This window comes from Mus musculus, chromosome 4, assembly GCF_000001635.26.
Source record: "Mus musculus strain C57BL/6J chromosome 4, GRCm38.p6 C57BL/6J".
In the NCBI taxonomy this organism is placed as follows: Eukaryota; Metazoa; Chordata; class Mammalia; order Rodentia; family Muridae; genus Mus; species Mus musculus.
Genome location: NC_000070.6, coordinates 101,179,393 through 101,193,115, shown reverse-complemented (window position 1 = coordinate 101,193,115; position 13,723 = coordinate 101,179,393). Strand labels below are relative to the sequence as shown.

The following is a 13,723-nucleotide window of genomic DNA, read 5'->3' as shown; positions in this document are numbered from 1 at the left end:
CGATTTCAAGAAGATTCTGGTTTTTAGATTACTTGGGATATTATAAATTAAAATTGAATACCTGGATGGTGTCCCTTTTAAATTATCTCGCTTCCTAACCCCACGACAGCTGATAGACTAAGCAAATGGATTTGGTGCTGAGAGTTACGACAGGATATGCTGTGTAGGACTCCTCATGTCTGGGGAGTTCCTTGTATCCTCTCCCAAGTGCCCACTGTAGGCAAGCCTCTCTGTTTCATACTGGGTATAAAAGATAAATACAGCTGTTATGCTCAGAGATTCTCACACACACGCGCACACGCACACACACACACACACACACACACACACCCACACACAGGTGTGGCTAGTGTGATTACTTTGGGAGCACAGGAGAGATAGCATCAGCTTAAGGGTACAACTGGGGCCCAGTGAAGCAATCTTGATGGAAGTGCTAGTGTGGGCAGCTTTCTGAAGATTGAACTTTGCCATGAAGGGTAAGAGGCAAGTGTATTTCACTAGTGGAATCATTATATGCAGAGATGGCACAGGGGGAAGAATGGGTGGTGTGAAGAGACAGGATACCTGGTGGCTTGGGTTTCAAGCATCTAGAAGTGAGAGGAGATGGGGTGAGGGGCCAGCCAATCAGGAGTGTGTAGATAATGAGTAACTAGCAGAAGGTCTGATCTGTGTTACTGAGATAACACTTGGGCACTCAAGTGAAGCTGAGGCTGGCAGGCAGGAAGGAAATACTTTGGGGACAGGAAAATGGCTGGGAGGTCATTGGTGTTGCAAGGGCTGCAAGGATATGTGGGGTTCCCCTTGCTCTCTTCCTCCGTTGCCCTTGGCTGGACTCAATGTCCAGGACTGCTACTTTAGTCCTGGCCCACTTGTTTTGAGGGCCTTGTGAGGTTTTCCTGCAAAGAGCTTACCTGTGGGTCTTTCCTTGCATGAGATGCTTGTCTTCCTGCTTCCCTCCAGTGACAGGGACCTGTCCCTAGTCATCAACTTTCATGGCCCTTCCATGTGATTTATAGTGCCTGAGTGGTAGTCGCTTTGTGTACAGTGCCTCAGATGACGACAAGAACGAACGCCGAGACCGGAAAGACTAATTCTTTCTGTTGGTTGCTTATAAGTTACATGACCCCAGGAGAGGCAGCAATATTCAGTCCTTTAACATCAGTGACTCCAGAGGAGAGCTTCCAACTACAACTAGTATGCAAATACAGAAGATAATTCAAATCCTGCTTAAGATTATTCTGACTGTTGAGAATATGGTCTGGCTACTTAGTTACTGTGCATAACTAATTATTTCTATGGTTTCATCTCTTATAAGTCTGGTCTCAGTATTCAGAAAGGAAAAGCCTAGGAGTTCTCATCCAGTCTCACAGATGCCTGCTTGCTTTCCTCCATAGCAAACAGCACATGGAATGACTACATTGTCTGCTCTTCCTTCCCGACAGTATCTAAATATAAAAGAGGACTGCAATGCCATGGCGTTCTGTGCTAAAATGAGGAGCTTCAAGAAGACTGAGGTGAAGCAGGTGGTCCCTGAGCCTGGAGTGGAGGTGACTTTCTATCTGTTGGACAGGGAGCCCCTCCGCCTGGGCAGCGGAGAGTATACAGCCGAGGAGCTGTGCATCAGGGCCGCCCAGGAGTGCAGTGAGTACTGGCAGCAGGGCTGGGAGGCTGCACTGGGACACTGGGAGAAGCACATGTGGAGCCTCTCCTCTTTTTATTTCTGCTGAGAGCAAGGTGTGAGTTCTGGAAGCCAGGGTCCTGCCTTGTTTCCTAATCCTGGACCTTCACTTCTCACTGAAACGTGTATTTCTCCCTTATCATTAACAAGACAGCTGTGGAATACCAAGGAATGACCCTTGCCTTCTGTAAGGCTCAGTCTTGTGGGACAGGCTCATGTTATAGTTCAGGATGTTCTAGAACTCAGTAAATAGCCCAGGCTGGCCTCAAAGCTGTATTCCTCCTGATACCGACTGGGTACTGGGATTACAAGTATTTACCATCACACTCAGCCAAAGCTCTGTTCTCTGTTCTCTCACAGCTCTATAATTGAGATGCCATCAGCACTAGCTGAGGTTCTGTGCAAATGTGTATCAATTCAGTAGTTCTGTTTCCTAACCTATCGCTGAACATTCAGATTCCTTGAGTTTGGCCCGGTCTCCTCTTACTTGGTCCCTTCTGCCACTTTGAAGTGAGAATTTTAGGGTTGCCCCATGGCTTGGTCTTGCTACATTGTGAAAAGGACACAATTCTTTTAAAAGTGAGATTGGTTTATAAAAATGCATTATGTTTGAAAAATGCCATGATGACACCTTTGTATACTAACCTAAAAATTAATTTTTAAAAAAAGTGAGGCTTGCTTTACTTAAAGTTAGCCCATTGCTAATGTGAGAGATCAAAGTACCTAACAAAATAAATCTCCTTTCGTCATCCTCCAGCATGGAGGTGCATGGTGTTCACCCACCTCATTTTATATGGAAAGTAAAGTAAAGCCAAAGCGCCATAAAACGGCCACCTATCTCACACATGAGTTTACTCAAGTCCATTGGAATATACATGTAGGACAGGTGGGTTATAGTGGCAAACTGTATTCCAATAAAGCCGTTTGGAAAGGATTGTTGTAGATCTACTTATCGTGATGAGGTTAACTTGCTGTGATGCTGCAGAGCCTGGGCCATGCTCTGCCTAGGCCTTTAGCTTTGAGAGCAACATTGTGGGAATGTTGTAGTCAGTTTAAGATCCTGCTAGTAACATAGCTTGTCTGGAGGCCTCATTTACTTCCCGATACACATCATTCTGCCTAACGTGCTTTACACACCAGAACACCAACAGAAGGGTCTTTATGTTACAGGGGAAGAATATGGTAGGCTCTTACTACCCTAGTACTGCTACATGGCATTAAATGGACAGAGCTCTGTGTAATGTGGGAAAAGGAGGCCGTATTTTTAAGTAACTCTCACTAGACGGTAGTTTGTTAGGATCTGACAGTAGAGATATATGTTCCTCAGACCAGTGTGTAGAGAATAGATGGTAAGTCTTCTGTTAATTTGAAAATACATAAACACTGAATGTCACAGACTTTTATAGCTCTCATTGGTGATTGCAGTAAGTGGTATGGGGCAGTGCGCTTTCCTTTACACTCTCACCTAACTCTCGGAAAGTTTTTCTTGTAGCTTTCGTTGTTTGGCTCCTGATAGGCCCAGAAGCAAGGCATCTATTTCCTAATCTGTCTTCCCCACCAGGCTGGTTATTATTAAAGGAGCACAGAGTGTAGTGGGAAGGCGGAACACTGTTGGGCCAGCTTTGTTAAGAATTCTTCCTGCTAGTTAATATGAATAAATACATTATAATGTAGAGAGTACTTAAGTGTGTTTAAATATTAACCATAATACATTTTAATCACTGACAAAGTCACTGTGTTTATTTATTCTAATATGTAGTTTGTATGGTGGCCAGAAACAACTTTGCATATATAATGTATAGTCACACTGTCAGAATTGTTTAAAATTGTAGGGAACAGGTTGAGGAATTCCTACCTTCCTCAGATGTCTGTTCCCTTGCTGTGATTTAAAAGGGGCACATCAGATGGAATCTGTGGGCCTCTGAGATAGCCCTTTTTTCTTTTAATCCAAGTTTGGTAAGACTGCTGTAATGAGAACTGTATCATTTTATTTTTAAATGTCTTTAATTTGGTTTGCCAGGAGCCACCGTACATGCTCCTAGGGAGCTGTGATTCTTGATTAACATGATTAAAATCCCCTGAGTGAACATAGCTGAGAGTTGCATCTGCGCTGAGAGGATGCAGGTGACAGAGATTGTTTCTGGATGAGAGAATTCCTTATCGTTGTGTGTTGCTCTTTGGGAACAGATGGCCAAGTGCATCTGCCTGTAACTTAGCCATGTCCTTTCTTCTCAGGTATCTCTCCTCTCTGTCACAACCTCTTCGCCCTGTACGATGAGAGCACCAAGCTCTGGTACGCTCCGAACCGAATCATCACTGTGGATGACAAAACGTCTCTCCGGCTCCACTACCGCATGAGGTATAGCACAGAGAGCTGGTGCCAGAGGGTTCCTCGCTCGTGTTACCTGGGGCAGTGTTTGGCCGGGGCCCCAGTCACTTAGGAAGAAGTAGTAGAGTTACTTTATTTGTTTGCTTCTCATTCAAGAAGGGACACCTTCCGTGTTGCAGTGCGATTCAGAGTGAATTTGATCACCTCTCACGTTTTATAGACATGATATGAAGATTGTTTTAGATAGAGTTCAAGCCTTCTAGCAGTTTTCCACGCGGTGAGTCATGGTTGTAGGTTTAACATAATGGGTTATAACCAGCACTTGAAAAACAATAGAAAGAAAGAAACAAGAACTAAACACACACACACCCTCCTAGTATTCTAAGGTCATTGTATTTTAAAACTTCTGAGGTGTGAAATATATATGCATATACTAAGTTGTGATATAAAAATGTTTCCTACTAAAGGCTGTGGCTAAGAAGCATCTGTATGTCACCTGAAGAGGTAACAGAAATAAGTGCTCAGCCCTCCTCTCAGGGAGTGGTGCTTTGATCCACTCCTGACAACATTGGACTCTCGTTGCTCTTATCCTTCGTGTTCTGATGAGCAGTTCACTTTTCTCCCACACCAGAGATTTTGTTAAATGTCCCAAGGTCACGTAGACGGCTGGTGCTTCCATTCATATACACACTTTTGACTTTGTAAGTGTATTGAGGAAATGTTGTGGGAATGAAACCATTTTAGATGGCAGTGAAGCACAAGCTAATATATGCTTAGCCATGAAGCTTGTAAGTAGGCTAGGCCCTTTCTGAAAAGAACCTTGAGCTGTGTAAATATGGTTAAGGCAGTAGATCACCTCAGACACTAAGAAGGTGCCAGGTCACCCTAGAAACACCTTCCAGAATCTCCAGGGTCTCCAGAGTACTCCATCTGTCGCCTTCGTTAAGTGTTGGCTGTGTAGCACCATGCCAGTCTGAGAGGCTGAATTCTCTTCTGGCACTCATCTAAGCTCTCACCTTGTGGGGAAGCTGTGTGCCCTGTGAGATTCTGACCTGGCTATAGAGGGCCCTTCAGCCCTCCCAGCTGAGCCTTCTCACTATATTAGTTTCTTTTTCTCACGCTGATCTTACTTCCCACAGCCTGGGGCTAGTTCTGTGATCAAAACTGTGAGGTGGAGGTGCAGCTAGAAACTTAGACAGGGACATGCCCTTGAGGTCTAATTCTTTCCCAGTAGGCTTTTTTTTTTTTTAATACTTAGATCACAGTCCAGTATGGCTGCATTTAGCATTTACAAAAGACGTAAGCTTGCCTGACTCAATGCTCCCATTATTCCAGAGGAAACTGATGGACTCCAATGAGAAGGATTTGGTGTGCAGTTCCACACCTAGTAAACAGTCTTGGTAGTGCGGCAGGGGCTTGTCTTCATGGCTACATGTGGCGTTCAGCTGCTCACCATTCTGTTAGCTGCTAGGAAGTGCGCAGACTTCAGTTCTGTCACCTGGACTTTACCCCTGCCAGTGTGCTTTAACAGGATATTGCTTTGTTACCACAGCCTCTTTGAAGCTGGGGAAAGATACCACCCTCAGTGCAGACATTTGTGGTGGAACAGTCTACAAAGAGCTTGAGAGCTGGTACTCTAACCACGGAAGAAGTGCAGTAAGAAAACAAGTCTAGTGACTGTCACAGGGCCATCCCAGCTCTATTTTAGTCATGCCTTTCTCTTTTCACTTAATGATGTGGATGGTTGTTTATGATGTACGTTAATATAAGACAGCCATATTCTTTACTTGTATTCAAGGAAAAATAAAACCACAAGTGACAATCACCGACTTCAGTAAAATTCTGTAGAAACTTAAACTTCTCATCAGGTCCAGAGTTTAAATGTAAACCAAGAATGTGTACTCATCTCTAGTGTCTCTCTGGAACTGTCAGGTTCTATATGGCTGGTGTGTTGCTCTCTCCTTCCTTCCTTCCCCATCATCCTGAAAGGGTGTGTGTGCTCTGTGGATGCCACACTCACTCACTCCCACTCCGTTTTAACTATTATCGTATTATCAGGACTTACGTATACAAAGTTCAGTAAGCAGCATGGTGTTATGTTGGAGCTGGCCTAGTCAGTGAAGTGCTTGCGAGGGCCTGGGTTTGGGTCCCACCCAGCACCAATATACAAAGCCAGACATGGTGGCCTAGTTTTGCTTTATTAGCAATTACGGTTTTAATATTGGTAATCATCTTTTATTTTTAAGTCTGGAACAGTTCACAGATGTGTGTGTCGCCCTTGCACTGGATCCATGCTTATCTCTGTATCGTTCCAATTTTACTATTTGTGCTGACAAAGCAAGCACCCCACCCCCAAGCGTATCCTAGGCAACTTGGCTAGCCTTGAACTTTCAGTCTTCCTGCAGAAGCCTTCCAAATTACTGGAATTGTAAGCACCACCACTGAACCTGGCTTTCCATGTAAAGATCCTAGATGGATGTGGAAGGAGTGTGTATGGGCTGGATTGGTTCAGAGAGCAGCTGTCTTCAGTGCTTCTCTCAGCAAGCTTGCAGGGAACTGCCATGCTGATCATGATGCTGTGGCCCTCACATGCTTTTTATCTACCAGAATGTACCTGGCCTATGTGCTCTGCAGTCAGGGCCCTGGTTGAACCTTTGTAGCTGGCCAGGTGGGTCATTCCCTTCCTGCTTATGGGAAGAGTGGAGCTTCACTGACTCCTTTCTGCTGTGCCCCGTTCTTGTGAAGAGTATACTATAGGGCCCAGGCCCACATAAGCATGTCACTGCACTGGTGGGCCCTACCAATTGAAATCTGGTCTCCTAGAACATACATGGAACTTAAGGGGATAGTTTACCATCTGCTTTGGAGACCTGGTGTAGTTTGTGCAGCTTGTGGTTGTTTCTGCATTCAAGACACTGATAGTCAGTCTCCCAGTTCCTTTCATGAGCTACAGAGAAGACAGGCTGTACACAATCATGGAAAGCTACAACACTGTTTTTTACCATTAAAGTAATAGTTCCATCCTGCCCTGCCCATGTTGACCCTACTCCTTGAGTTTGTTGTTTATCTGTAAACTGGCATCACAGACAAACAACAAGCACCTGCTCTGTGGCTCTGGGGATTTGGTGCTGAGCTAGACAGCTGTGGCCTGCTGTCAGGGAGCTCTTACTTTGCCCACACTGTTTCAAAATGTACCTGTTTGTTTCCTAGCTAATTCAGCCAGTCATCTTGTTCTTGCAGAAGCATCTTGCCTCATCCACTTACCTGTTTGCCATCTGTGTTCTAGAGCCAAGCATGTCCAACCTGTAGCCTGCAGGTTGTGTGCATCCCAGGATAATTATGAGGGTAGTTCAACAAACTTGTAGATGATAATGTTATATTGCAATATCAAAAGGTTGGAATTCTGGTATGGCATTCATTATCCTGGACAAGTTACCTATTAAACATGGTGTTAAGGGCTCACCGTATTATCAGGCGTCCATGAAATGCTCATGTTTTATTTCTAATCACATTAAACTGAGCTTAAGTCAAGCTGTGAAATGTAACTCTTGACAGATATTTATAGAGGAAAAGAGATGTGGGGCTTGTGAACAGTGCAGTGTAGTTCTGCTTGTGACATGTGTCCCACTTCCTGTTGTTTTGTATTATTGTGGGGCAGGGAACTCAGAGGGCAGAGGCTATGCCCGAGAGCCCTCTGTGTCCTTTTCTGGCTCTGTTGTTGTCGTCAGACTTTCATAGCAGCTCTTTAGGGTGGGAGTTGTTCATTGCTTCTCAGTGAAATGGCTGCTTTTCTGTCAACTTACTGGCATATTTGGGAGAGAGCCCCAGACAGAGCCGAGTCTGTAGCCTGAAAGACAGCTGGACCACTTTGGTTCAGCCACTCTCAGACAGCTTAGAACCCATTCTGTCTCCCCAACAGGTAGCAGGCCAAAGGATTAGTGAGTGAGGCTTGGAGGGTTAGGTCACCTCACCTCAGTGAGCTTGAGTTTTTCTCATCTGCATAGAGGAAACGATGAAGTCTGCCTGCAGGTTTTGCTGTTAGGAGTAGGTGGATAGAGGGGAAAGTGCTGCTCTCTTTTAGCGGGTCTCCACACCTGATGATTTTGTGTTTCATTTTTGAAGCTTTGCTCATCGTAAAATACATCACCAATTCAGTAACAGCCATCTGAGACCCGAGAAACACTACTATATTAGTGTTGATTGTAGGACAGAGCTTGATTTCAGAAGTGGTAGGACCACAATGGAGAGAGCTCAGGCCGGGCAGCCCAGCAGAACTAGAGATGTGAAGGAGCAGCTAGCTGTAGGTGGCAGGTGGTGTTTTCACCTAGGAAGGTATGGAAGACATTATGTAGGTCAGCAGAATTGTACTGTGACCACCAGGACATCATTTTATCCTCCTGTCCCAAGAGAGGTGCTGAGGTACATTGTGACAGCACACTTGGAAGAGAGAGAAGGGATGTTGCCTCAGGGTGATGAGAGTTGAGGGTGCAAGGCTGGTGTCTTCAGTTTCCTCAGGGCAGTTCAGCTTCAGCAAGGGCTACTCTAGATAGATACCTCTCCCAGATGAGCAGTCCAGGGACTCCTCCACCACATTTGACATTTTTATACTGTCTTTTAGGTTCTACTTTACCAACTGGCACGGAACCAATGACAACGAACAGTCTGTATGGCGACATTCTCCAAAGAAGCAGAAAAACGGCTATGAGAAGAAAAGGGTTCCAGAAGCAACCCCACTCCTTGATGCCAGTTCACTGGAGTATCTGTTTGCACAGGTAGGGAGCTTGAGCTAGGAGATCTAAAGTTTGTGAGGAGTGTGAGGCCTGGTGGGGCTCAGAGTCCCTGTGCAGTTGTGCTTAGTGGCACTTTATGGCCTGTTCTCAGATGCCCAGGTGACTGGGAAGGCCGTAGGCTCCTAGCTATGGGCCTTCCACACCAGTTACTTTCTTTCCACTGCTTTCTACCACTTTGCTTATCAGCTGTATTCTACATGAGAGGGCACAGAGTAGCTTTTGAAGGGAAGTGAGGTAGCAGCCAGGCCAAGAGAGGCTGGAGGTGCCTGGAATTGCATTGCTTCGGGATAGCTAGCATGTTTGATGCAATGTTTCCTGATTTCAATGTCAATTTTCTATTACCCCATGTATACTGCATTTGGAAATACCATAATGCCCATGTTATTTATAAACCGCATCTTTATTCATCTTATTTTCATCTTCCTTCTCATTTTTTAGATATCCATTATAAATAGTGATCTGGCTGGACATGGTGATGTGTACCTTTATAGTCAGAGGCAGAACTATAGCAAAGTTGAGGCCAGCCTGGTCTGTATACACATACACACACACACATACACACACACACACACACACACACACACACAGGGCCATGGTTATTGTGAGATCTTGTCCCAGATCGACTCATCTTTAATGGCTTCATATCAATTCATTGATGTAACATCAAGTTACACAGGTGTCCGTGTCTTGTTTGCTTTCTGCGGTTGTATTTGTCAAGACCCTGGGTACTTGGACGAAACAATATGGTTTCTGTGTGCCCCCATTATATCCTCAAGTGAGACAAAAAGAAACAGTGAGTTTGTAAATATCACATAGATAGTGCACAGAAAATCATGAGGGTCAGGCATTCCATCTCAGACTTGTGAAGTGCCGTAATCTCAGCACTTTAAAGACTCAGGTGGTGAGTTTGAAGTCAGCCTGGGTTACACAGTGAGACTGACTTAAACAAAAAAGAGCAGAAAGGGACAGACTTTAGTGATAGAGCCTGTGGAGCGGCTTGAACTGGGAGAACTCAGGAAGAAAGGAGGAGATTGCCCTGCTTCAAGGATGGCTCCATCCTTGCTTTAGAGTCTCACCTTCAGGAGACTCAGTGTCAGTTACTTGAGGTTAGAGCGCTCACAGTCAGGTTCTCCCTCCTCTTCCAAGATCTCAGCATCCATCAGAGTTCTTGCTCCTCCAGTACTGTTGGTATAAATTCTTGTTCTTTCTCAAAACTTTGTGGAAATGGCCAGTGACCTTGCTTTAACCTGAAAGAAAAAACCTCCTACTATGGACAGAAAGAACTTCAGCCTATCTCACCCCTAAGAAAACAAAGCAAAACAGTAATGTGAAACTGAGAAGTGCTTTCAGGGGAAGTGAGTCAGTAGAAGCCACTCTGCCAGATGCGCTCTTGCCTGGATAGAAAGCAGCTGGGAAGCTCAGCCTCCTCGGCGTGGGAATGCCTAGCAGAGAGTGGTGGGCTGTGGGAGTGTTGAGGAAAGGCGCCCTGAGTCAGGATCGGGCTCGCCTTTTTTTTTTTTTTTTTTTTTTTTTTTTTTGCAAGCATCTAACATTAGTGCTTCCTGTTTCTCTTCTTCAGAGCGGACCGGATGTTGTGCTCAGTTAGATTCCTCCCCTAGTGGGACTCTGACAGGGCTGTTGTGAGGACTAAGGTGAAGTAAAGGAACAACTCCCATGTCTGGCAGGGAGGGAGCTTAGCGGCTAGGGAGTGTGAGCCTGCACTGCCCATCATTGCTCTGAGCAAGGCTAGCTGTGGGTACTGGTTCTAGTCCAGTTTTACATACTTTATTTTATTTTTTGTTTGTTTGTAAAGTCCCCATTGGTTTGTGGAATGCTATGTTCCTCGCTCCATCTGTGAGATAGTGTGCTCTCATGGCGTTCTTCTGTACTAGAAATGTGAATAACACATACGGAACAAACTAATGGTTTGTGGTAATGATGCTCTGTGGAATGTAACTCCTTCCCCTGTCTCCAAACCCATAATAGTACATATTTATGAAATTAATGCTGTCAGCCCGTGTCACCTGCCTTGCAGTTGAGACCTAATAGTCACAGTGTTTAGGCATTGTTAATTTAGAGGCCCCATGAAGGGGGGGGGGGGGCGCTGTGAATCTGTGTTCTTCACCAGCACCTTGACAGGTACTCAGTAAATACTCACTAAATGAATGGATGAATGAATGAATGAATGAAGTCATCTAGGAGAACATATTCTTAGCTGCCTTGTGCTCCACTTGAGTGGGAACAGCCTTGATCCTGGAGACACACTGATGCTTCTCTTTGCTGGGTGGCATTTTGGCCAGCTCTTCTCTCTAGGTCAGCATGGTGGCTCCTGAAGCTTAGGTGGTGACTCAGTTTTTCTCTTCTCTGCTCCCAAGGGACAGTATGATTTGATCAAATGCCTGGCTCCCATTCGGGACCCCAAGACGGAGCAAGACGGACATGATATTGAAAATGAGTGCCTGGGCATGGCGGTCCTGGCCATCTCCCACTATGCCATGATGAAGAAGATGCAGTTGCCGGAACTTCCCAAAGACATCAGGTACGCCTTCCTGATGATCCGAGTCGGTTGTAGGCACCTGGTACTGATTTGGGACATTGTTTTTGAAGCACAGTCTTGCTGTGTGTAGCTCAGGCTAGCCTCAAACTCATGTTCTTCCTTCCTCAAGTACCTCCAAGTACTGAGATTACAGGCATGTTCCACCTCACCTAACTGTAATGCTATTTTATATGCTTTCATATATCTTGTTTGGCTGCTGCACTGTTTTTCTGACATCTCTTTGCATGAATCAAATCTTTGAATATTTGTGCTAAGTAGCACATTGAACATTATGGCTTGATATGCTTTATGCTAACTGATAATCTCAGAAATGTGAACTAGAGTGAAATATCCAGGCAGATGAGTGATCTGCATGTCCTCCATGCTTCCTGTCTTTCCCATGGTGATACTGCTGCCTGTTGGAACTGCCTTCTTTAATCTGCACTCTGGTCTGGGAGCTGTTACTTCTGATAGGCGGGACGGTCAGTTATTTGTTTCAGAAAATTTTATATAAGTGTGGGTTGAGATTAATATTTTGTCTGCTCAGTCTATCTCTGAAATTGAATCATCTTTCCACTCACCAATGAGCTGTGAGATAGCACAAGCTGCGCCGGTGGCACATGACTTGGTCCCAGCCCTTGGGAGGCAGAGGCAGAGGCAGAGGCAGAGACAGAGGCTGGACGATCTCTTGAGTTTGAGGCCACCTGGTCCACACAGGAAGTTCTAAGACAGCCAGGATTACATAATGAGACTGTGTCTCAAATAAAAAAAAATAATAAAAAAGGGCTGAAAAGAAAAGACAATCCCATTTTAAAGAGCTTATTTACAAAGGATACAGCACAATGCCAGAGCTGTGTCTCACATGCTTGAGCTCCTCGTTCCTTCCGCAGTACCACAGAACGGGGTTCACCCCCAGGTCCACCGCTCCAGTATGAAAGGAGAGTTTATGAGAGTGGTATGCACATGTCATGAGGTGATCTCCTTTTCTCTTTGTGTTGTCAGTATCCAGTCGCTCCTCAGGCAGGGGATTAGACATTTTCCAGGTCACTTTTATGTGACCTTCACTCCTTGTGTTTTATTTTTTCAGGTGGCTTAAGTTGACAACTATCCTGTAATTCTATTATATTACTTTTAAGAGAAAAACTGTACTATTTGCTAAAGATTGGTCTGAGAATTCACAGTATGCCTCAGTATTGTTATAGGGATTCTTTGGGCCAGTTTACCTTTGCTTGTCCCAGTGGACAAAATATAGAAAGAACTAAAGTAAGCCCTTGCTCTTTCAGGGGTATTAGTCCTGGTCTTTTTCAGACTATCTCCTGCCTGTTAGCACGGCGTGTGTTGAGATCTGATTGCTAGAGAGCCTGGGACAAGTAACGAAGCTTGGGGAACTTGCACAGTCACATGGGAGATACTGTTTGTATCTGACATTTGTGAGTTTTTAATCATCTTCATAAGAAATTATATAATTTTTAGCGAACAGGATGCAGACAGGCAGGCAGCGTAGAATGTGTTAATCTCCAGAGGAGATTAAGGCACAGCTTGATGCTTTTCAGAACATTCTAACTCACCCTGAAGCAATTCTCTCTATGACTGAGGATAGCCTTGAACTCCTGGTCCTCTTACCTCTACCCCAGCTCCCCAGTGCTAGGATTACAGATGTGAACATGATCCCAGTGCTCAGTTTACCCGTGCATATGAGTGTTCTAATGTGCACAGAGCCCTAAACTAGCAAGCAGAAATCTAGATGACTCAGCTTTTTTGTCTCCGTTGTGCCAGGGGCTCCAGTTCTCCTGACATTTGTGGAACTCGTGATGCCATGCACGCTCTCTGTCAGGATTGTGTCTTATCTCTTCACAGCCATTTATATCCGTGGTCCTCAGGGAATAGTCACTGTTTTCTCGTTTGCCTAAACATACAAGGAAAGTCATAGAGGCAGACTTCTAATCATTTCTTGCTAACCTGTATATATAAAAATTATTTTCTTTTAGCTACAAGCGATATATTCCAGAAACATTGAATAAATCCATCAGACAGAGGAACCTTCTTACCAGGATGCGAATAAATAATGTTTTCAAGGATTTCTTGAAGGAATTTAACAACAAGACCATCTGTGACAGCAGTGTGTCTACACATGACCTGAAGGTGAAATACCTGGCTACCTTGGAAACTTTGACAAAACATTATGGAGCTGAAATATTTGAGACTTCTATGCTACTGATTTCATCAGAAAATGAATTGAGTCGATGCCATTCGAATGACAGTGGCAATGTTCTCTATGAGGTCATGGTGACTGGAAATCTCGGGATCCAGTGGCGGCAGAAACCAAATGTAAGTGGGTGTGGGTGTCTGATCTAAAAAAGAGAATATCCAGGGTCATCAAGGGAATGTGC

General features: G+C 44.7%; 1 protein-coding gene and 1 non-coding gene across 8 annotated transcripts in view; one reads left to right on the top strand and one right to left on the bottom strand.

Moving 5' to 3' along the window:
- Jak1 (Janus kinase 1) overlaps window positions 1-13,723 on the top strand; it is a 113,309-nt gene that overhangs the window by 72,167 nt on the left and 27,419 nt on the right. For 6 of the 7 annotated variants that reach the window (NM_146145.2, XM_006502812.4, XM_030253264.1 and 3 more), the window contains 5 exons: window positions 1,443-1,641; window positions 3,914-4,037; window positions 8,626-8,779; window positions 11,173-11,336; window positions 13,322-13,661. In NM_146145.2, the coding sequence (NP_666257.2) occupies window positions 1,443-1,641; window positions 3,914-4,037; window positions 8,626-8,779; window positions 11,173-11,336; window positions 13,322-13,661 (981 nt within the window). Of the gene's footprint in view, window positions 1-1,442; window positions 1,642-3,913; window positions 4,038-8,625; window positions 8,780-11,172; window positions 11,337-13,321; window positions 13,662-13,723 lie in introns of those variants that run through there. The other variant, XM_030253265.1, reaches the window with a different exon arrangement.
- Window positions 6,249-6,352, bottom strand: Gm24468. Its single transcript, XR_003955449.1, has one exon. It is a non-coding gene; the product is annotated as a U6 spliceosomal RNA (small nuclear RNA).